This window comes from Bombyx mori, chromosome 14 (assembly GCF_030269925.1).
Source record: "Bombyx mori chromosome 14, ASM3026992v2".
Lineage (NCBI taxonomy): Eukaryota > Metazoa > Arthropoda > Insecta > Lepidoptera > Bombycidae > Bombyx > Bombyx mori.
This window is the reverse complement of record NC_085120.1, coordinates 2,965,354-2,987,370: the sequence shown is the minus strand read 5'-3', so window position 1 is coordinate 2,987,370 and position 22,017 is coordinate 2,965,354. Positions and strand designations below refer to the sequence as shown.

Below are 22,017 nucleotides of genomic sequence, written 5' to 3'. Positions count from 1 at the left end.
CAAAAGGTCAAATGTATGTTTAAAAATACGTTAACTTGCCATTGGCAGAAAACAGAATGTTATCATCAAATATGGTACCTGTATCGGGCGTTTCTAAGCCACATTCAACACTTAGAATTAAAAATTGCCGACAGAGCAGTCAATGAACTAACCTTTTTGTCAGGAGGAAATCGCCGGACTTCCGCCCTCCACTGGGGACGGCGGGCGGAGCATGTCGGAGTCGAACCGACTAAAACCTCCTGTCGCTCAACAACCAACGTCCAAACCTCACATGAGACAGAACATGAAAAGGCAAAGGGGGGAAAGTGAAGTGTTTAGTGCGGAGCACATCTCTCCCATCACCCTCCCCCTCGGGACGCCGGACTGGCGGTCGTCGGCGCCACGACCACCAGCCCTCTCGGTCGGCAGGCTATCCGGAGCCCGCCTAGATGGCGCCGGTTAGAGTGAGCTATCCTACGGAATACCCCGCTGGGTCAGAACCAGCGTGGGTCGAGGATAGCCGGCCTTCCATCACCCGGATGCTCTTGCGTAAAACGCGTGCAGAGCAGCTTGCACGACGTCTTCTTAGGTCCCCCTCGCCGGTCCCCAGACCGACATATGAGGGGGACCCGAAACACTTAGAGGGCCAGGGCTTGGGCGAAATCCGCCTCCCTGGCCCCCGCTCGAAACCTTTTTAAAAACCTTTTTTTTTATAAACCTTTTTTTTATCTTTCCCAGGTCCCCATGAAGCGGTTGTCATGCGCATAGCGACGCTGATTGCACTCGTGCAGGTAATAAACCACTTAATACATAAATCATTAATAAATGACATTGTTTGTTATAGAGTTCAGCTAAGATCTTTTGAGACAGACAAATAAAAAAGTCTCTCTGATAGTAATATGATGTCTTCGTCTGACAGATGGCTAGTTTCATTAAAAAGTTTAGCTTTATTTAATAGACATAGAATAAGCGCTAATTCAGACACTGTAGACCGCGATGGGTTACTCTTCCTTTATTCAAGTATGGCAATTTGCTTCACGCGCCGCCATTGCTGCCAGTGTCGAGTTTATATAAATCTTCAATTTAAACACATACTATGTAATGATATAAAGCGAAATTATATGAAGCTGATTAATTTGAGACTTTAATCAATTAGGATAAAATTAAATGAAATTACGGAGACTATTTTTGTGCACGTTTTGAGAGAACCTGAGAAGTTACGTCCGCCATCTTTGTTTCATTTTCCGACATTCATGCCCTTTTACAGATGCTAAAAAGTTAATAAATAACCGTTATTTACACATTTAAATCTGAAAAAAACGCTAAATTATCAAAATCAACAAAACTGCACAATTTCTCTAATCGCGTTCCCGCCAAATAGTTGTACAGACAAACCATATAGGTAGCAAAACATATAAACCACGGATTGAATTTCAGCATCACTTTTAATTTAAGGTTGAAGTTTAAGTTATATTGTAGGTGAACCAATTGCCGAGGTTAGGAAATAGAAATACTGACTACAATTGTTACACTACAGTCCTAAACGTTGAAAATTAGAAACGATTTGTAATTTGGCACAACATACCTCGCTTATTTTAAAAGGTTAATGTAACAAAGAGTTACTGCGTAAAGTGATTTAACTGACGAAAGGTTAAAGATCAAACAGCCAATTAGATGCCCATTAAAATTTTCAACGAATTCCCTGTTGCCAACATCAAAATGTATAAAAACTTTATTCTTTAAAATCGATTACTGAGCACAATTATGAAATTTGCATTTTACCTCGTTTCATATTGACTAATGTAAATACTATTCAAATAAGACAATAGATTAACAAATATCTATGAATATTCATATAAAATAATGTTTCCTCTTACGTCTGGACAGATTTTATCAAACCGCTCAAATAGCATTCTTACCTATAAGAAAAGTAATGTGTTTATTTTGAATTGATTATTGATAACGTGATGATAACAGCTGACGACTGATGCGTGATCAAGTTTTTCTTTTATTGGTCTTGCTTAGTGTAGGACATCACGGCCCACGTGATGTTAAGTGATATCGACACCCAAGTTACAGCGTGGTCGCCCACCTCGAGATTTCAGATATGAGTCTCAGTTGTGAAACTAGTTAAAGAAATTACTAGATAAAACTTTCCCACGACATTTTATTCGGGGATTAAACTGAAGAAGTTGCAAACCAATGACCAAAGAGGCTCTAATGAGGTTTTATTTGGATTAAGTGCTCTGAGGATACCATCATCTTGTTTTTACCATCGCACCGCCCGCCACCAGAGTAGAGTCCATCCATACTACCTGGAGCCACTGCGTTCATCCACAGTGCGATTCCAGAGATCTTTTTTGCCCCGTACCATCCGGCTTTGGAATGAGTTCCGCTCCACGGTGTTTCCCGAGTGCTATGACATATCCTTCTTCAAACGAGGCTTGTGGAGAGTACTTAATGGTAGCCAGCGGCATGGCTCTGCCCCTGGAATTGATGAAGTCCATGGGCGACGGTAACCATTCACCATCAGGTGGGCCGTATTCATCTGCCTACAAGGGCAATAAAAAAAATTTGGGTTATTTAATTCCTTTTGACGGGTAGATAAACTCATGGCGGACTTGAAGCTGTGATAGGAACCCAAATTCATCACAAAGATGAACGGCGCTAGTCACCTTGACGCCTGTCTGTATTTTAAGGTATCAATAGCTGTTTAGCTTTATTTGGTAGCCGGTACACGGATCACTACTAAGTTTAATAATAGCTCAGACATAAACAGCACGGCAACCATTGACGGCAACCGTGTCGTGGCCGTATTCATGAAAAGATATTGAAATTTAAATCGTTTATTAACATCTTGTAAAACAACATTCTAACAAAAATGTTTTCATAACATCAACCTTTTTTTAAATTATGAGGAAACAAACGTGAGAGCGGTACATAGGTACGTTGCACATTGTTTTGTATTTTGAACAATAAATTAGAGATCTCACTGATAAATAACATTACAATTAATTCGGATCTCAGGGAACGAACATTGCACCACGCTAATATGATTTGATAGGCTGCAAATCAGCAATAAGCGCCTATCTGACAAATTTATCTGTCTGACTATCGTGATACGCGAGCGACAGAGTGAATCATTCAAGTTCGAGACATAATAAACATAATTTACTTACCGTAGGTATGCACCTATTGCCTGTACCTAATGCTTTATTATTACGTACCTATATCTGCAGACAACGCTATCATTAGAACCAACTTGTTTAAGATTAAAAAAGTAGGTAGGTACTCATGTCATTTGCCCAGTGAGAACAATGAACCAAGAGTTGATTTCAACTAACAATATATTATTATGTACATATTCCATAAGCTTCAATGCGAGAAATTGAACCAACACACAATATGTACATGAGTCGACTATTATCAAAGCCGGCAATCTGACTTTTGGACAATGATTGGTAAATCAGAAAAACGAATTATTGACTTTGTATTCCATTGGCAGTCACAAAACTCTTCGGAACGACATCTTAGATAAATAACAGGTTAACTATTAACCTTTATTTAATGCAGGTTTTGAACCGTATTCTTTGAAGGAGACGATTATATTCAAATAAATCTGTATTGACATATCAATAAAAATTTTTTGTCCAAATGCACAGATTGCCACCTTTGATAATAGACGACTCACATAAAAGAAAATAAAATAAAAATCCCGACTGCGCTACTGACTAAAATGCGAAATAATATTACTATATTATAGACAGAACTTATTTATCCTTTTTTTGTCCTCAGCTGCAAAATAATTAAAATAAAATAGAAATTGGTGATAACAACATTTTCAATTAAATTCAATTAATGTGGTCGTTATTAAGTAGGTATAGGTCATGGAGTTAAACTAACTCTATGGTATAGGTACATATTATTATATCCTCCATGATTCTAAAGCGTAAAAAATTGAAATTGATGGTGCCGTACCAGAGATTGCGGTTCTGGCTTTCTTGAACGTCATGCATTTTATGTTCCTCCCTTCCCCCACAAATGCCCACAATAGGTACCTATTCGTTATTTTGGTAACTTGCTTCTTCAAAAAATTGAGTTTAATTTTAATTTTAATTCTCGGATGGAATTTCAAAAATAATAATGTAGTCCTGAGGTAGACACCGATATGGCTCTGCCTTTGACATCGTTCTGGGGCCAGGGTGTTCTATCTCCCTCCATCAGGTGGGGTGCAACATAGATTTTTTTTATTTTTCCCTACCTATGCTGATAGCCTTGAGAGGCTATTTCAGCTTCACCCTAACGTTTGTAGGTGAGCTCACGGGGCTCAAACCGGAGAGTTGCTAACACTGACCCTAGCAAGAGCAGTGCTTCGCAGAATCTACCACCGGATCGGAAACGCGACCCACTAAGAAGATCCGGCGAGAAACTCAGTGGGCTGAAACAGATAATACACATTATAAACTAGTACTAGAAAGGTAACTTGAGTACCGTACTCAACAAAAATCCTTACGGGCGTGAGCCACTAGATGGCTTCGCTTGGATTAGTTACTCATTGCTACTGTAGATGGCAGTAACATACTACCTATCCTATAATTTATTTTTAATGAAGGATTTTGCAAATTTTCAGAAAACACTAATTGATAAAATTTAATCAATTTGTCTTTAACAAATAAAGACTTGTATCATTTATTAATATTTATTTTTCTGTGTTTAGTTACACAATAATTAAATGTCTTAACTTTAACAACATTTAGACTTAGGAGCATCCGCTACAAGATGTCGATAGTTTCCATACAAAAAATATATAACCTATACATAGTATCGCAGTTTTAGGCAAGAAACGAAAAACAATTTACAGATTAAATACCTCAATTTATAGATATAACTACAAACTTAAATTAAAAACTACGTAAAAATTAAAAATATAATCTAATTTAATTAATATGTAAATTTTCACAGCTGTCGCTCGCTACAGCTGTTTCAGACGAGTTCAACACCCTCACAGCGGCTGAGTTGAACCTACAACTCTCTCCTGAAAATGCCCTGTCTCCATTCTACGAGAGCTCTGAGGAAGGTGTCACCTTTGTCAGAGGCTCAAGAGCAGCCGACTCGCCATTGTCACCAGACATAGACGTTCAATGTTCAAATGATTATATCGATGTGACAGTAGAATTCTCGGATATATATGATGGAATTATTTATAGTAAAGGATATTTGAGCGACCCTAAGTGCAAGTAAGTTCTACTTTCTATGTTCTATAAGTAAACACCCAGTATAAATTTTGTGGATAGCTAATAGTCACCAAAGGATACAGGAAATGGAAAATGCATAGAAATTGCTCATAAATTTTCATCAGTAAAAATGAAATGCTATCCAAACTAAAGACATACCTCAATTATGTCTTATTTCCAATTGTTAAGTGTTAGAGTTTCGATCCGAAGAATAACAAAACCATATTAGGGTGCTACTGACACTTTTAGTTCATGTCTTAAAAATGAGAAGATGTTTAAATATCTGTAATTAAGCAAAAATAAAAGTCATTACCTATCTGTTATTCAGCTGTTTTTTTTTTTGTGTTTTGTTTATTAGCCATTGACAAGCTCTAGTTTATGAAAAAAATATTTAGAAATCGTCTTCTGTTTTCATCATAAGTCAATACAAACTAAAAAGTTAACGTAACACATAAAATGAATATAAAACTTTGTGTTTAGGTGATGATATGGTTACCGTTCAATAATTATAATTGAATTGCAAATCATTAGACACACACAATTCAATTTAAAACAATAGTAAAGGATTTTTCTTATTGAATTGTACTACATATTAATTTCTATTAATAATTTTGCAGATACGTGTCACTGGGAGGCAGCCAATCTAGGTACTCATTCCGAGTTCCCTTAAATGGTTGCGGCTCTAGACCTCTCTGCAATGCTTGCGGCACTATCGACAACGTTCTCGTTTTCCAGGCTGATGACTTCATCCAGGGCTCAGCTGACTTTGCCCGAAAGGTCAGATTGATTTTTGATCAACTAAAGAGTATTCTCATAAACTACCTTGGAAAATATTACCTAAAATGCAACCTGTTTCTGTCCCATATTTAATCAATTTGAATTTTCTATGATTACAATTTTGCTAAGGAACTTGCTTTAGAACCCACAAATTGACTTATCTATTAGAACTTCAACATATACATAAAATCCAGTAAATTATCAATCACACATTTTACCATCAAGACTTAACAGAAATAATCATAACAAATTACTGAAAAGTGATTTGAAGAGTGAAATACATTCATATTAAACTTATTAATAGGGGCCCCATTCGCCGGGAGGAGAATTGACACATTCACGCAAAATATAATAATTTCAAACTTGGTTCATGAATTAGGAATCAGTGAACACCCAACAAGGTGCAGTATAACATAGAAAATGCTCCCTTTCTAAAAATTTAAAATATTATTCCCAGATATCATGTGTTCGAACAACCCTAGAAGTATCAGCTGGATCAGATGGCAGTGCAGGTGCTGGAGCTTTAGCAGTTAGAGATGAACATACTCTAAAACTGAAGCCATTTATGGTTGACATGTTAGATATAGTTGCTGTCCAAGGACCAGCTGGAGGTGTCGAGTGCTGGATGGATATACAGAAGGGAGTGTTCCCTAATGTGAGTATAGTATGCTAGTATATTTTTAATAGTCTACTGAAACTGCCATTATTACTTAAGTACCGTCACCCATCTTGAGACAAAAGTACCAATTGTACGAAAATGTAATAGAATGACTTGTCCTTTTTTAAGACTTAGATTGGTGGACGAGTATCGCCTAGATGTCTAATACTTGGTGGTTGTAGTGGTTACTGGAGTCAATGGACATCAACAATTTAAATGCCACCAGACAGCATGAGATCTAAGTCTCAGTTTTATAGAAAAATGGCTGCCTCTCCCTTGAAATCTCAAGTCACCCTACAACCAGGATTCAATATAGCAATCATAGCTTTAATTTTGATAGCAAACAGTAAAACCATACTAGAAGTATTATCATGGCTTTGAAAGCCATAACATGTACTGATCGAAATCATTATTGACATTAGCTATTACAATAATTTTTTTTTTCATTTTTGTTTGCAGACAACCCCGTTGAAAGATTCGATCAAGATAGGCGAATATCTGACTATTCTGGTGTACCTGAAAGACGTAAGAAACCAGTTCAATCTGAAGATACACGACTGCTGGGCCTATGATAGCGACAACTATGACAGCCCCAAAACAAATAAGATTCAACTTACAGACAAACAAGGATGTCCAAAGTATGTATGCTACTTGCATTTTTGAGTACATTATAAATGACTATAAATACTGGCTATTACATTATGCTGGTAAATATTGAACACTAGGGATACTGTCTGATTTTATATTTGGAAATTCCTGCAAACTTCATTAAACATATGTATGTATGTACGTCAATTGGGGCTGAAATGATCCAAGACCTCATTTACTACTAGTATACAAATGATTAGGCACATACAATATTAAGCAACGTGATTGGTAATTAGATTAATGTGGAATTTTAGATTATTATCATTATTATTATTATTAAGAAATACCTGTTAAACACTGGTTAAAAATAAGAAATAACGAAAATAATTAAAAAATTATTATAGTATTAATGATCACATTGAATCATTATTATAGGATTAATTTAATTTATTGCATTATTCGACAGAGATCAGCTCAGTTTTTCTCTCTCTGTAATGCACTGACTTAGCTTCTAATGTTAATTTTTTTATTTTGTGTTTCAAGGAAGAAGAAACTAATTGATTTGTGGCAGAAGTCAACAAACACAGGCAAGAGTGGAGCCACTTTAATTGCATACAGCAAAGTGAGCGCTTTCCGCTTCCCCGAGACTGATCAAGTTTACCTAACGTGCAATGTAGAGGTACGAGCTCTATTTTTATTTATTTATTTCGTATCTGATGTTGGATGAAAATTCATTTTCCATTCATTGTGGAGAAGTGTACCTAACATTTTAAAATTCAAATTTTCTAGCTCTGCACAAGCAGTTGCGATGCGAGCTGCGATGGAATTATCAAGGAAGTGTCAACAACAATCAGACCGGATAGATGTTATCCGGGATCAAGAGAGCCTGGATGTCAAACAGCCACAGCGCCTCCACAAATCAAATGCTACCCTGGTTCGACAGACCCAAGGTGTCCTCAACCAACGACATCGTCACCACTGAGATGCTATCCTGGCAGTAATGACCCGCGTTGCCCCAAACCCACTACTCCTGAGGCACCCAGATGCTACCCAGGAAGCTCCGACCCTCGCTGTCCTCAACCCACAACACCAGCTCCGCCAAGATGTTTCCCGGGCTCGACAGACCCACGTTGTCCTAAACCTACCACTCCTGAAGCACCCAGATGCTACCCAGGAAGCTCCGACCCTCGCTGTCCTCAACCCACAACACCAGCTCCGCCAAGATGTTTCCCGGGCTCGACAGACCCACGTTGTCCTAAACCTACCACTCCTGAAGCACCCAGATGCTACCCAGGAAGCTCCGACCCTCGCTGTCCTCAACCCACAACACCAGCTCCGCCAAGATGTTTCCCGGGCTCGACAGACCCACGTTGTCCTAAACCTACCACTCCTGAAGCACCCAGATGCTACCCAGGAAGCTCCGACCCTCGCTGTCCTCAACCCACAACACCAGCTCCGCCAAGATGTTTCCCGGGCTCGACAGACCCACGTTGTCCTAAACCTACCACTCCTGAAGCACCCAGATGCTACCCAGGAAGCTCCGACCCTCGCTGTCCTCAACCCACAACACCAGCTCCGCCAAGATGTTTCCTGGGCTCGACAGACCCACGTTGTCCTAAACCTACCACTCCTGAAGCACCCAGATGCTACCCAGGAAGCTCCGACCCTCGCTGTCCTCAACCCACAACACCAGCTCCGCCAAGATGTTTCCCGGGCTCGACAGACCCACGTTGTCCTAAACCTACCACTCCTGAAGCACCCAGATGCTACCCAGGAAGCTCGGACCCTCGCTGCCCTCAACCAACCACACCTGAGGCACCTAAATGTTTCCCTGGGTCCACAGACCAACGTTGTCCTAGACCAACTACTGCTAAGCCGGTGTGTTACCCAGGATCACCTGATCCTAAATGTCCGCAACCGTCGAGACCTACCACTCTGAACCCACCAACATACCTTCCGCCGTCAACTGCAATTCCGAGATGCGACCCAGGAAGCTCTGACCCTCTCTGTCCTCAGCCCACAACACCAGCACCACCGAGGTGTTTCCCGGGATCGACAGACTCACGGTGTCCCAAACCCACCACGCCTGAAGCACCTAGGTGCTACCCAGGAAGCTCCGATCCTCGCTGTCCTCAGCCCACAACACCAGCACCACCAAGGTGTTTCCCGGGCTCAACAGACCCACGTTGTCCTAAACCCACTACTCCTGAGGCACCCAGATGCTACCCAGGAAGCTCCGACCCTCGCTGTCCTCAGCCCACAACACCAGCTCCGCCAAGATGTTTCCCGGGCTCGACAGACCCACGTTGTCCTAAACCTACCACTCCTGAAGCACCCAGATGCTACCCAGGAAGCTCCGACCCTCGCTGTCCTCAGCCCACAACACCAGCTCCTCCAAGATGTTTCCCGGGCTCGACAGACCCACGTTGTCCTAAACCTACCACTCCTGAAGCACCCAGATGCTACCCAGGAAGCTCCGACCCTCGCTGTCCTCAACCCACAACACCAGCTCCGCCAAGATGTTTCCCGGGCTCGACAGACCCACGTTGTCCTAAACCTACCACTCCTGAAGCACCCAGATGCTACCCAGGAAGCTCCGACCCTCGCTGTCCTCAACCCACAACACCAGCTCCGCCAAGATGTTTCCCGGGCTCGACAGACCCACGTTGTCCTAAACCTACCACTCCTGAAGCACCCAGATGCTACCCAGGAAGCTCCGACCCTCGCTGTCCTCAACCCACAACACCAGCTCCGCCAAGATGTTTCCCGGGCTCGACAGACCCACGTTGTCCTAAACCTACCACTCCTGAAGCACCCAGATGCTACCCAGGAAGCTCCGACCCTCGCTGTCCTCAACCCACAACACCAGCTCCGCCAAGATGTTTCCTGGGCTCGACAGACCCACGTTGTCCTAAACCTACCACTCCTGAAGCACCCAGATGCTACCCAGGAAGCTCCGACCCTCGCTGTCCTCAACCCACAACACCAGCTCCGCCAAGATGTTTCCCGGGCTCGACAGACCCACGTTGTCCTAAACCTACCACTCCTGAAGCACCCAGATGCTACCCAGGAAGCTCGGACCCTCGCTGCCCTCAACCAACCACACCTGAGGCACCTAAATGTTTCCCTGGGTCCACAGACCAACGTTGTCCTAGACCAACTACTGCTAAGCCGGTGTGTTACCCAGGATCACCTGATCCTAAATGTCCGCAACCGTCGAGACCTACCACTCTGAACCCACCAACATACCTTCCGCCGTCAACTGCAATTCCGAGATGCGACCCAGGAAGCTCTGACCCTCGCTGTCCTCAGCCCACAACACCAGCACCACCGAGGTGTTTCCCGGGATCGACAGACTCACGGTGTCCCAAACCCACCACGCCTGAAGCACCTAGGTGCTACCCAGGAAGCTCCGATCCTCGCTGTCCTCAGCCCACAACACCAGCACCACCAAGGTGTTTCCCGGGCTCAACAGACCCACGTTGTCCTAAACCCACTACTCCTGAGGCACCCAGATGCTACCCAGGAAGCTCCGACCCTCGCTGTCCTCAGCCCACAACACCAGCTCCGCCAAGATGTTTCCCGGGCTCGACAGACCCACGTTGTCCTAAACCTACCACTCCTGAAGCACCCAGATGCTACCCAGGAAGCTCCGACCCTCGCTGTCCTCAGCCCACAACACCAGCTCCTCCAAGATGTTTCCCGGGCTCGACAGATCCACGTTGTCCTAAACCTACCACTCCTGAAGCACCCACATGCTACCCAGGAAGTTCCGACCCTCGCTGTCCTCAGCCCACAACACCAGCTCCGCCAAGATGTTTCCCGGGCTCAACAGACCCACGGTGTCCCAAACCCACCACGCCTGAAGCACCTAGGTGCTACCCAGGAAGCTCCGATCCTCGCTGTCCTCAGCCCACAACACCAGCACCACCAAGGTGTTTCCCGGGCTCAACAGACCCACGTTGTCCTAAACCCACTACTCCTGAGGCACCCAGATGCTACCCAGGAAGCTCCGACCCTCGCTGTCCTCAGCCCACAACACCAGCTCCGCCAAGATGTTTCCCGGGCTCGACAGACCCACGTTGTCCTAAACCTACCACTCCTGAAGCACCCAGATGCTACCCAGGGAGCTCCGACCCTCGCTGTCCTCAGCCCACAACACCAGCTCCTCCAAGATGTTTCCCGGGCTCGACAGACCCACGTTGTCCTAAACCTACAACTCCTGAAGCACCCACATGCTACCCAGGAAGCTCCGACCCTCGCTGTCCTCAGCCCACAACACCAGCTCCGCCAAGATGTTTCCCGGGCTCGACAGACCCACGGTGTCCCAAACCCACCACGCCTGAAGCACCTAGGTGCTACCCAGGAAGCTCCGACCCTCGCTGTCCTCAGCCCACAACACCAGCTCCGCCAAGATGTTTCCCGGGCTCGACAGACCCACGTTGTCCTAAACCTACCACTCCTGAAGCACCCAGATGCTACCCAGGAAGCTCCGACCCTCGCTGTCCTCAGCCCACAACACCAGCTCCGCCAAGATGTTTCCCGGGCTCGACAGACCCACGTTGTCCTAAACCTACCACTCCTGAAGCACCCAGATGCTACCCAGGAAGCTCCGACCCTCGCTGTCCTCAGCCCACAACACCAGCTCCTCCAAGATGTTTCCCGGGCTCGACAGATCCACGTTGTCCTAAACCTACCACTCCTGAAGCACCCACATGCTACCCAGGAAGTTCCGACCCTCGCTGTCCTCAGCCCACAACACCAGCTCCGCCAAGATGTTTCCCGGGCTCAACAGACCCACGGTGTCCCAAACCCACCACGCCTGAAGCACCTAGGTGCTACCCAGGAAGCTCCGATCCTCGCTGTCCTCAGCCCACAACACCAGCACCACCAAGGTGTTTCCCGGGCTCAACAGACCCACGTTGTCCTAAACCCACTACTCCTGAGGCACCCAGATGCTACCCAGGAAGCTCCGACCCTCGCTGTCCTCAGCCCACAACACCAGCTCCGCCAAGATGTTTCCCGGGCTCGACAGACCCACGTTGTCCTAAACCTACCACTCCTGAAGCACCCAGATGCTACCCAGGAAGCTCCGACCCTCGCTGTCCTCAGCCTACAACACCAGCTCCGCCAAGATGTTTCCCGGGCTCGACAGACCCACGTTGTCCTAAACCCACCACTCCTGAGGCACCCAGATGCTACCCAGGAAGCTCGGACCCTCGCTGCCCTCAACCAACCACACCTGAGGCACCTAAATGTTTCCCTGGGTCCACAGACCAACGTTGTCCTAGACCAACTACTGCTAAGCCGGTGTGTTATCCAGGATCACCTGATCCTAAATGTCCGCAATCGTCGAGACCTACCACTCTGAACCCACCAACATACCTTCCGCCGTCAACTGCAATTCCGAGATGCGACCCAGGAAGCTCTGACCCTCGCTGTCCTCAGCCCACAACACCAGCTCCGCCAAGATGTTTCCCGGGCTCGACAGACCCACGTTGTCCTAAACCCACCACTCCTGAGGCACCCAGATGCTACCCAGGAAGCTCGGACCCTCGCTGCCCTCAACCAACCACACCTGAGGCACCTAAATGTTTCCCTGGGTCCACAGACCAACGTTGTCCTAGACCAACTACTGCTAAGCCGGTGTGTTATCCAGGATCACCTGATCCTAAATGTCCGCAATCGTCGAGACCTACCACTCTGAACCCACCAACATACCTTCCGCCGTCAACTGCAATTCCGAGATGCGACCCAGGAAGCTCTGACCCTCGCTGTCCTCAGCCCACAACACCAGCACCACCGAGGTGTTTCCCGGGATCGACAGACCCACGGTGTCCCAAACCCACCACGCCTGAAGCACCTAGGTGCTACCCAGGAAGCTCCGATCCTCGCTGTCCTCAGCCCACAACACCAGCACCACCAAGGTGTTTCCCGGGCTCAACAGACCCACGTTGTCCTAAACCCACTACTCCTGAGGCACCCAGATGCTACCCAGGAAGCTCCGACCCTCGCTGTCCTCAGCCCACAACACCAGCTCCGCCAAGATGTTTCCCGGGCTCGACAGACCCACGTTGTCCTAAACCTACTACTCCTGAAGCACCCAGATGCTACCCAGGAAGCCCCGACCCTCGCTGTCCTCAGCCCACAACACCAGCTCCTCCAAGATGTTTCCCGGGCTCGACAGACCCACGTTGTCCTAAACCTACCACTCCTGAAGCACCCACATGCTACCCAGGAAGCTCCGACCCTCGCTGTCCTCAGCCCACAACACCAGCTCCGCCAAGATGTTTCCCGGGCTCAACAGACCCACGGTGTCCCAAACCCACCACGCCTGAAGCACCTAGGTGTTACCCAGGAAGCTCCGATCCTCGCTGTCCTCAGCCCACAACACCAGCACCACCAAGGTGTTTCCCGGGATCGACAGACCCACGGTGTCCCAAACCCACCACTCCTGAGGCACCCAGATGCTACCCAGGAAGCTCCGACCCACGCTGTCCTCAGCCCACAACACCAGCACCACCAAGGTGTTTCCCGGGATCGACAGACCCACGGTGTCCCAAACCCACCACGCCTGAAGCACCTAGGTGCTACCCAGGAAACTCCGATCCTCGCTGTCCTCAGCCCACAACACCAGCACCACCAAGGTGTTTCCCGGGCTCAACAGACCCACGTTGTCCTAAACCTACCACTCCTGAAGCACCCAGATGCTACCCAGGAAGCTCCGACCCTCGCTGTCCTCAGCCAACAACACCAGCTCCGCCAAAATGTTTCCCGGGCTCAACAGACCCACGTTGTCCTAAACCTACCACTCCTGGAGCACCCAGATGCTACCCAGGAAGCTCCGACCCTCGCTGTCCTCAGCCCACAACACCAGCACCACCAAGGTGTTTCCCGGGCTCGACAGACCCACGTTGTCCTAAACCTACCACTCCTGAAGCACCCAGATGCTACCCAGGAAGCTCCGACCCTCGCTGTCCTCAGCCAACAACACCAGCTCCGCCAAAATGTTTCCCGGGCTCAATAGACCCACGTTGTCCGAAACCCACCACTCCTGAGGCACCCAGATGCTACCCAGGAAGCTCGGACCCTCGCTGCCCTCAACCAACCACTCCAAAACCAACCACACCTGAGGCACCTAAATGTTTCCCTGGGTCCACAGACCAACGTTGTCCTAGACCTACTACTGCTAAGCCGGTGTGTTACCCAGGATCACCTGATCCTAAATGTCCGCAACCGTCGAGACCTACCACTCTGAACCCACCAACATACCTTCCGCCGTCAACTGCAATTCCGAGATGCGACCCAGGAAGCTCTGACCCTCGCTGTCCTCAGCCCACAACACCAGCACCACCAAGGTGTTTCCCGGGATCGACAGACCCACGGTGTCCCAAACCCACCACCCCTGAGGCACCTAGATGCTACCCAGGAAGTTCGGACCCTCGCTGTCCTCAGCCCACAACACCAGCACCACCAAGGTGTTTCCCGGGCTCGACAGACCCACGTTGTCCTAAACCTACCACTCCTGAAGCACCCAGATGCTACCCAGGAAGCTCCGACACTCGCTGTCCTCAGCCCACAACACCAGCACCACCAAGGTGTTTCCCGGGATCGACAGACCCACGGTGTCCCAAACCCACCACCCCTGAGGCACCTAGATGCTACCCAGGAAGTTCGGACCCTCGCTGTCCTCAGCCCACAACACCAGCACCACCAAGGTGTTTCCCGGGCTCGACAGACCCACGTTGTCCTAAACCTACCACTCCTGAAGCACCCAGATGCTACCCAGGAAGCTCCGACACTCGCTGTCCTCAGCCCACAACACCAGCACCACCAAGGTGTTTCCCGGGCTCAGCAGATCCACGTTGTCCTAAGCCCACTACTCCTGAGGCACCCAGATGCTATCCAGGAAGCTCCGACCCTCGTTGTCCTCAGCCAACAACACCAGCTCCGCCAAAATGTTTCCCAGGCTCGACAGACCCACGTTGTCCTAAACCTACCACTCCTGAAGCACCCAGATGCTACCCAGGAAGCTCCGACCCTCGCTGTCCTCAGCCAACAACACCAGCTCCGCCAAAATGTTTCCCGGGCTCAACAGACCCACGTTGTCCTAAACCCACTACTCCTGAGGCACCCAGATGCTACCCAGGAAGCTCCAACCCTCGCTGTCCTCAGCCCACAACACCAACTCCGCCAAGGTGTTTCCCGGGATCGACAGACCCACGGTGTCCCAAACCCACCACGCCTGAAGCACCTAGGTGCTACCCAGGAAGCTCCGACCCTCGCTGTCCTCAGCCCACAACACCAACTCCGCCAAGGTGTTTCCCTGGATCAACAGACCCACGTTGTCCCAAACCCATCACCCCGGAGGCACCCAGATGCTACCCAGGAAGCTCCGACCCTCGCTGTCCTCAGCCCACAACACCAGCTCCCTCAAGGTGCTTCCCTGGTTCGAGTGACCCACGTTGTCCGAAACCCACCACTCCTGAGGCACCCAGATGCTACCCAGGAAGCTCGGACCCTCGCTGCCCTCAACCAACCACTCCAAAACCAACCACACCTGAGGCACCTCAATGTTTCCCTGGGTCCACAGACCAACGTTGTCCTAGACCAACTACTGCTAAGCCGGTGTGTTACCCAGGATCACCTGATCCTAAATGTCCGCAATCGTCGAGACCTACCACTCTGAATCCACCAACATACCTTCCGCCGTCAACTGCAATTCCGAGATGCTACCCAGGAAGCTCCGACCCTCGCTGTCCTCAGCCAACAACACCAGCTCCGCCAAAATGTTTCCCAGGCTCGACAGACCCACGTTGTCCTAAACCTACCACTCCTGAAGCACCCAGATGCTACCCAGGAAGCTCCGACCCTCGCTGTCCTCAGCCCACAACACAAACTCCGCCAAGGTGTTTCCCGGGCTCGACAGACCCACGTTGTCCTAAACCTACCACTCCTGAAGCACCCAGATGCTACCCAGGAAGCTCCGACCCTCGCTGTCCTCAGCCTACAACACCAGCTCCGCCAAGATGTTTCCCGGGCTCGACAGACCCACGTTGTCCTAAACCTACCACTCCTGAAGCACCCAGATGCTACCCAGGAAGCTCCGACCCTCGCTGTCCTCAGCCCACAACACCTGCTCCTCCAAGATGTTTCCCGGGCTCGACAGACCCACGTTGTCCTAAACCTACCACTCCTGAAGCACCCAGATGCTACCCAGGAAGCTCCGACCCTCGCTGTCCTCAGCCCACAACACAAACTCCGCCAAGGTGTTTCCCGGGCTCGACAGACCCACGTTGTCCTAAACCTACCACTCCTAAAGCACCCAGATGCTACCCAGGAAGCTCCGACCCTCGCTGTCCTCAGCCTACAACACCAGCTCCGCCAAGATGTTTCCCGGGCTCGACAGACCCACGTTGTCCTAAACCCACCACTCCTGAGGCACCCAGATGCTACCCAGGAAGCTCGGACCCTCGCTGCCCTCAACCAACCACACCTGAGGCACCTAAATGTTTCCCTGGGTCCACAGACCAACGTTGTCCTAGACCAACTACTGCTAAGCCGGTGTGTTATCCAGGATCACCTGATCCTAAATGTCCGCAACCGTCGAGACCTACCACTCTGAACCCACCAACATACCTTCCGCCGTCAACTGCAATTCCGAGATGCTACCCAGGAAGCTCCGACCCTCGCTGTCCTCAGCCCACAACACCAGCTCCGCCAAGATGTTTCCCGGGCTCGACAGACCCGCGTTGTCCTAAACCTACCACTCCTGAAGCACCCAGATGCTACCCAGGAAGCTCAGACCCTCGCTGTCCTCAGCCCACAACACCAGCACCACCAAGGTGTTTCCCGGGCTCAACAGACCCACGTTGTCCTAAACCCACTACTCCTGAGGCACCCAGATGCTACCCAGGAAGCTCCGACCCTCGCTGTCCTCAGCCCACAACACCAGCTCTGCCAAGATGTTTCCCGGGCTCGACAGACCCACGTTGTCCTAAACCTACCACTCCTGAAGCACCCAGATGCTACCCAGGAAGCTCCGACCCTCGCTGTCCTCAACCCACAACACCAGCTCCGCCAAGATGTTTCCCGGGCTCGACAGACCCACGTTGTCCTAAACCTACCACTCCTGAAGCACCCAGATGCTACCCAGGAAGCTCCGACCCTCGCTGTCCTCAGCCCACAACACCAACTCCGCCAAGGTGTCTCCCTGGATCAACAGACCCACGTTGTCCCAAACCCACCACTCCTGAGGCACCCAGATGCTACCCAGGAAGCTCGGACCCTCGCTGCCCTCAACCAACCACTCCAAAACCAACCACACCTGAGACACCTAAATGTTTCCCTGGATCCACAGACAAACGTTGTCCTAGACCAACTACTGCTAAGCCGGTGTGTTACCCAGGATCACCTGATCCTAAATGTCCGCAACCGTCGAAACCTACCACTCTGAACCCACCAACATACCTTCCGCCGTCAACTGCAATTCCGAGATGCTACCCAGGAAGCTCCGACCCTCGCTGTCCTCAGCCCACAACACCAGCTCCGCCAAGATGTTTCCCGGGCTCGACAGACCCACGTTGTCCTAAACCTACCACTCCTGAAGCACCCAGATGCTACCCAGGAAGCTCCGACCCTCGCTGTCCTCAGCCCACAACACCAGCTCCGCCAAGATGTTTCCCGGGCTCGACAGACCCACGTTGTCCTAAACCTACCACTCCTGAGGCACCCAGATGCTACCCAGGAAGCTCCGACCCTCGCTGTCCTCAGCCCACAACACCAGCACCACCAAGGTGTTTCCCGGGCTCGACAGACCCACGTTGTCCTAAACCTACCACTCCTGAGGCACCCAGATGCTACCCAGGAAGCTCCGACCCTCGCTGTCCTCAGCCCACAACACCAGCACCACCAAGATGTTTCCCGGACTCGACAGACCCACGTTGTCCTAAACCTACCACTCCTGAAGCACCCACATGCTACCCAGGAAGCTCCGACCCTCGCTGTCCTCAGCCCACAACACCAGCTCCGCCAAGATGTTTCCCGGGCTCAACAGACCCACGGTGTCCCAAACCCACCACGCCTGAAGCACCTAGGTGTTACCCAGGAAGCTCCGATCCTCGCTGTCCTCAGCCCACAACACCAGCTCCGCCAAGATGTTTCCCGGGCTCGACAGACCCACGTTGTCCTAAACCTACCACTCCTGAGGCACCCAGATGCTACCCAGGAAGCTCCGACCCTCGCTGTCCTCAGCCCACAACACCAGCACCACCAAGGTGTTTCCCGGGCTCGACAGACCCACGGTGTCCCAAACCCACCACGCCTGAAGCACCTAGGTGCTACCCAGGAAGCTCCGATCCTCGCTGTCCTCAGCCCACAACACCAGCACCACCAAGGTGTTTCCCGGGATCGACAGACCCACGGTGTCCCAAACCCACCACCCCTGAGGCACCTAGATGCTACCCAGGAAGCTCCGACCCCCGCTGTCCTCAGCCCACAACACCAGCACCACCAAGGTGTTTCCCGGGATCGACAGACCCACGGTGTCCCAAACCCACCACCCCTGAGGCACCTAGATGCTACCCAGGAAGCTCCGACCCTCGCTGTCCTCAGCCCACAACACCAGCTCCGCCAAGATGTTTCCCTGGATCTACAGACCCACGTTGTCCCAAACCCACCACTCCTGAGGCACCCAGATGCTACCCAGGAAGCTCGGACCCTCGCTGTCCTCAGCCCACAACACCAGCTCCCCCAAGATGCTTCCCTGGTTCGAGTGACCCACGTTGTCCGAAACCCACCACTCCTGAGGCACCCAGATGCTACCCAGGAAGCTCGGACCCTCGCTGTCCTCAGCCCACAACACCAGCTCCCCCAAGATGCTTCCCTGGTTCGAGTGACCCACGTTGTCCGAAACCCACCACTCCTGAGGCACCCAGATGCTACCCAGGAAGCTCGGACCCTCGCTGCCCTCAACCCACAACACCAACTCCGCCAAGATGTTTCCCGGGATCAACTGACCCACGTTGTCCTAAACCCACCACTCCTGAAGGACCCAGATGCTATCCAGGCAGTTCAGACCCCAGATGTCCAAACCCGACGATTCCGACACCTAGTTCCTGTTATCCAGGTTCAAAAGATCCAAAATGTCCTCAACCATTCGCCCCAAGCAGCACAAATCCACCATCCACGTATCTACCACCATTCCCTGATGAAAACGAAATAAATGCCGACAAAAGAATATCTGCTAACGAATTATCGGATGATTCTCTTCTTGGCCCAGGTAAGGAGCGTCACTCTTTCACTATACCATTTCATCTTTATTATGTACCAAATACGACGTATACGACAATGTTTCGCGAACTTTGCAATACTTAACCTCTTTGTTAATGTGTCAGAGACAAAACGCCGGCAACTATAATATTATAAATTTACTAAAAACGGGACGAGCGCGTGTAAAATACGAGACAATGCTACCGAATTTCGACTATTATCGTTATTAAGTTAACCCTTTTAGTGCTAAGCTTATTTTCACATAAATTGCAGAAAAAGCTCAAGGATTTTTGAAAAAAAAAAATTTTTACAAAAAACTATATCTTAAAAAAATATATTGCTTAGATGGTTGGACGAGCTCACAACCCACCTGGGGTTAAGTGGTTACTAGAGCCCATAGACCCAACTTGAGATATAAGTTTTAAGGTCTCAGTATGGTTACAACGGCTGCCACCCCTTCAAACCGAAACGCATTACTGCTTCACGGTTGAAATAGGCAGAGTGGTGGTACCTACCAGCGCGGACTCACAAGAGGTCCTACCACCAGTAATTACGCAATTTATAATTTTGCGAGTTTCATTTTTATTACACGATGCTATTCCTTCACCGTGGAAGTCAATCGTGAACATTTGGTACATACGTATTTTATTTGAAAAATTGGTACCCGCCGGCGGGATTTGAACACCGTTGCATCGTTAGATACGAATGCACCGGACGCCTTATCCTTTAAGCCACGCCGACTTCATAATGCTAATGACACGCATTCTAAACTCTGACAACAGATCGTAAAACCTGTTTTCTATACTAGTTCATGATAAAATAATACTCTAACTGAAGTTCAATGAACTTAATGCCAGAATCTGTTCTGACAGTCTTCAATTTAAACGACAGCCAAATATCTAACCTTTCTATACTAATATTATAAAGAGGAAAGATTTGTTTGTTTGTTTGTTTCGAATAGGCTCCGAAACTACTGGACCGATTTGAAAAATTATTTTTCCATTAGAAGCCGACATTGTCCCTGATGAACATAGGCTACCTTTTTAATTTTTTTTTAATTTTTTTGTTTGTTTCATGTGTGTTTTAATGTTTCCGAAGCGAAGCGAGGGCGGGTCGCTAGTATGTTATAAAATTACGTGCTGTTATTGCTGCTTCAAATGTCAATAAAAGACACGAAACGTCAAAACACCGAGCACAGATTAGTTTAACCGCTTTTATCAATAATGACATCGTTATTTATAATTTAATCTGAGTTTAATTTTTTTTTCAGATTTTTTCCAGTCCGAACGAACCAAGCCTAGGTCTAGAACAGCGAGAGACGTCAGTGGTATTAGCGAAGCAGTAGCGAATACGAGCAACGGGATATTTTTGGCAATAGGGGCAACCGCTTTCATGGTTCTCTCTGTTACACTGATGATTTACTTGTTAAAATGCAGCAGGAAGGAAAACAGAAAGACCGCGAATCCTATTGCTAAAATCGAAAACCTTTGTTAATATAGAACGTGTGTACAAATGAAATTTGTTATTTTAATGTGATATTATGTTTTTATACAGTTACGTTACCATTCTTACAAGTACGAAATGGCTGCGATTTTTTTTTTTTATATTTTATTTAGTAAACGACCTGTCACTGCCTACTTTTAGCTTTATATTTTTTCGGGCGCTTCAAAATGCCTATTTTATAGTTACATAAAATAGTGCCATACTGACTTGTATTAAAGTATTCTCAAAAGATATATTATGTATGTAATTCCTAGTCAAAGTATATATTATTTTGCATTGTCAATTTTTAATGAAAACCTTGTATGTACATCTCAAACATTTATTATTGTCATTGATTAACGAATATACTCATTTGTGATATTTTTTTATTGTAAATATATTTTTTTTATCTGTACAACTTTGTGGCCATTCATTATTTAGAACTTATATACTCTGTATCATAATTTTATATACATTCTCTTAAAAAAAATGTTATATAATGTACACATAATTACGTACATAGAAAATCTCTTGTGTCATGTGTTTTTAACGTCGGTCATGAATGGAATGTCACATTTGATAACAGAGTTATTGTTTTATTGACACTTAATTTAACGAACTAAATTTGGACTACCCAACTTACGATTCAGAGGCAAAAAACATCATGATCGGTGTTGAGATTATCCACGTTGAGAATGAATATAAATATATTAATAATGTCATTTTAAATGTTAGCGCGATTGCTTTTCGAGACAATCTAAATAAACATTCTATGAATGTCTAGACTTTGTTTTATCCCTACCTGGTAGCCTAAGAAGATATTCCAGCTACGCTCGAATGGGTATTTGAGTTCACGGATTAAACCTGAGAGAATTTGCTAACTCTAGCCCTAGCAAGAGCAGCGCTTCGCTGAATAAGCCACCAGATCTAAATCACGACCCACTGAGAAGATCCGGATCTCAGTGAATTGTATCTGTGAGTTAGGTTGCACGTCGAACTCTTGGTGATGAGCGGTGCTTGAAAAGCTTA

At 47.9% G+C, this 22,017-nt stretch overlaps 1 protein-coding gene across 3 annotated transcripts in view; it reads left to right on the top strand.

The window, feature by feature from the left end:
- The window catches only part of LOC110386795 (mucin-2), an 86,291-nt gene extending 64,520 nt beyond the window's left edge, over positions 1-21,771 (top strand). Inside the window, exons 2-10 of one of the 3 annotated variants that reach the window (XM_062672008.1) lie at positions 718-770; positions 4,942-5,216; positions 5,831-5,990; positions 6,448-6,645; positions 7,108-7,286; positions 7,780-7,915; positions 8,026-12,131; positions 13,044-19,516; positions 20,777-21,771. In XM_062672008.1, coding sequence (XP_062527992.1) covers positions 738-770; positions 4,942-5,216; positions 5,831-5,990; positions 6,448-6,645; positions 7,108-7,286; positions 7,780-7,915; positions 8,026-12,131; positions 13,044-19,516; positions 20,777-21,000 — 11,784 coding nt within the window. In that variant the 5' untranslated portion in view covers positions 718-737 and the 3' untranslated portion in view covers positions 21,001-21,771. Of the gene's footprint in view, positions 1-717; positions 771-4,941; positions 5,217-5,830; positions 5,991-6,447; positions 6,646-7,107; positions 7,287-7,779; positions 7,916-8,025; positions 19,517-20,776 lie in introns of all 3 variants that reach the window. The other 2 variants (XM_062672007.1, XM_062672006.1) reach the window with 2 other exon arrangements.
- Positions 21,772-22,017: the final 246 nt, after the last annotated feature.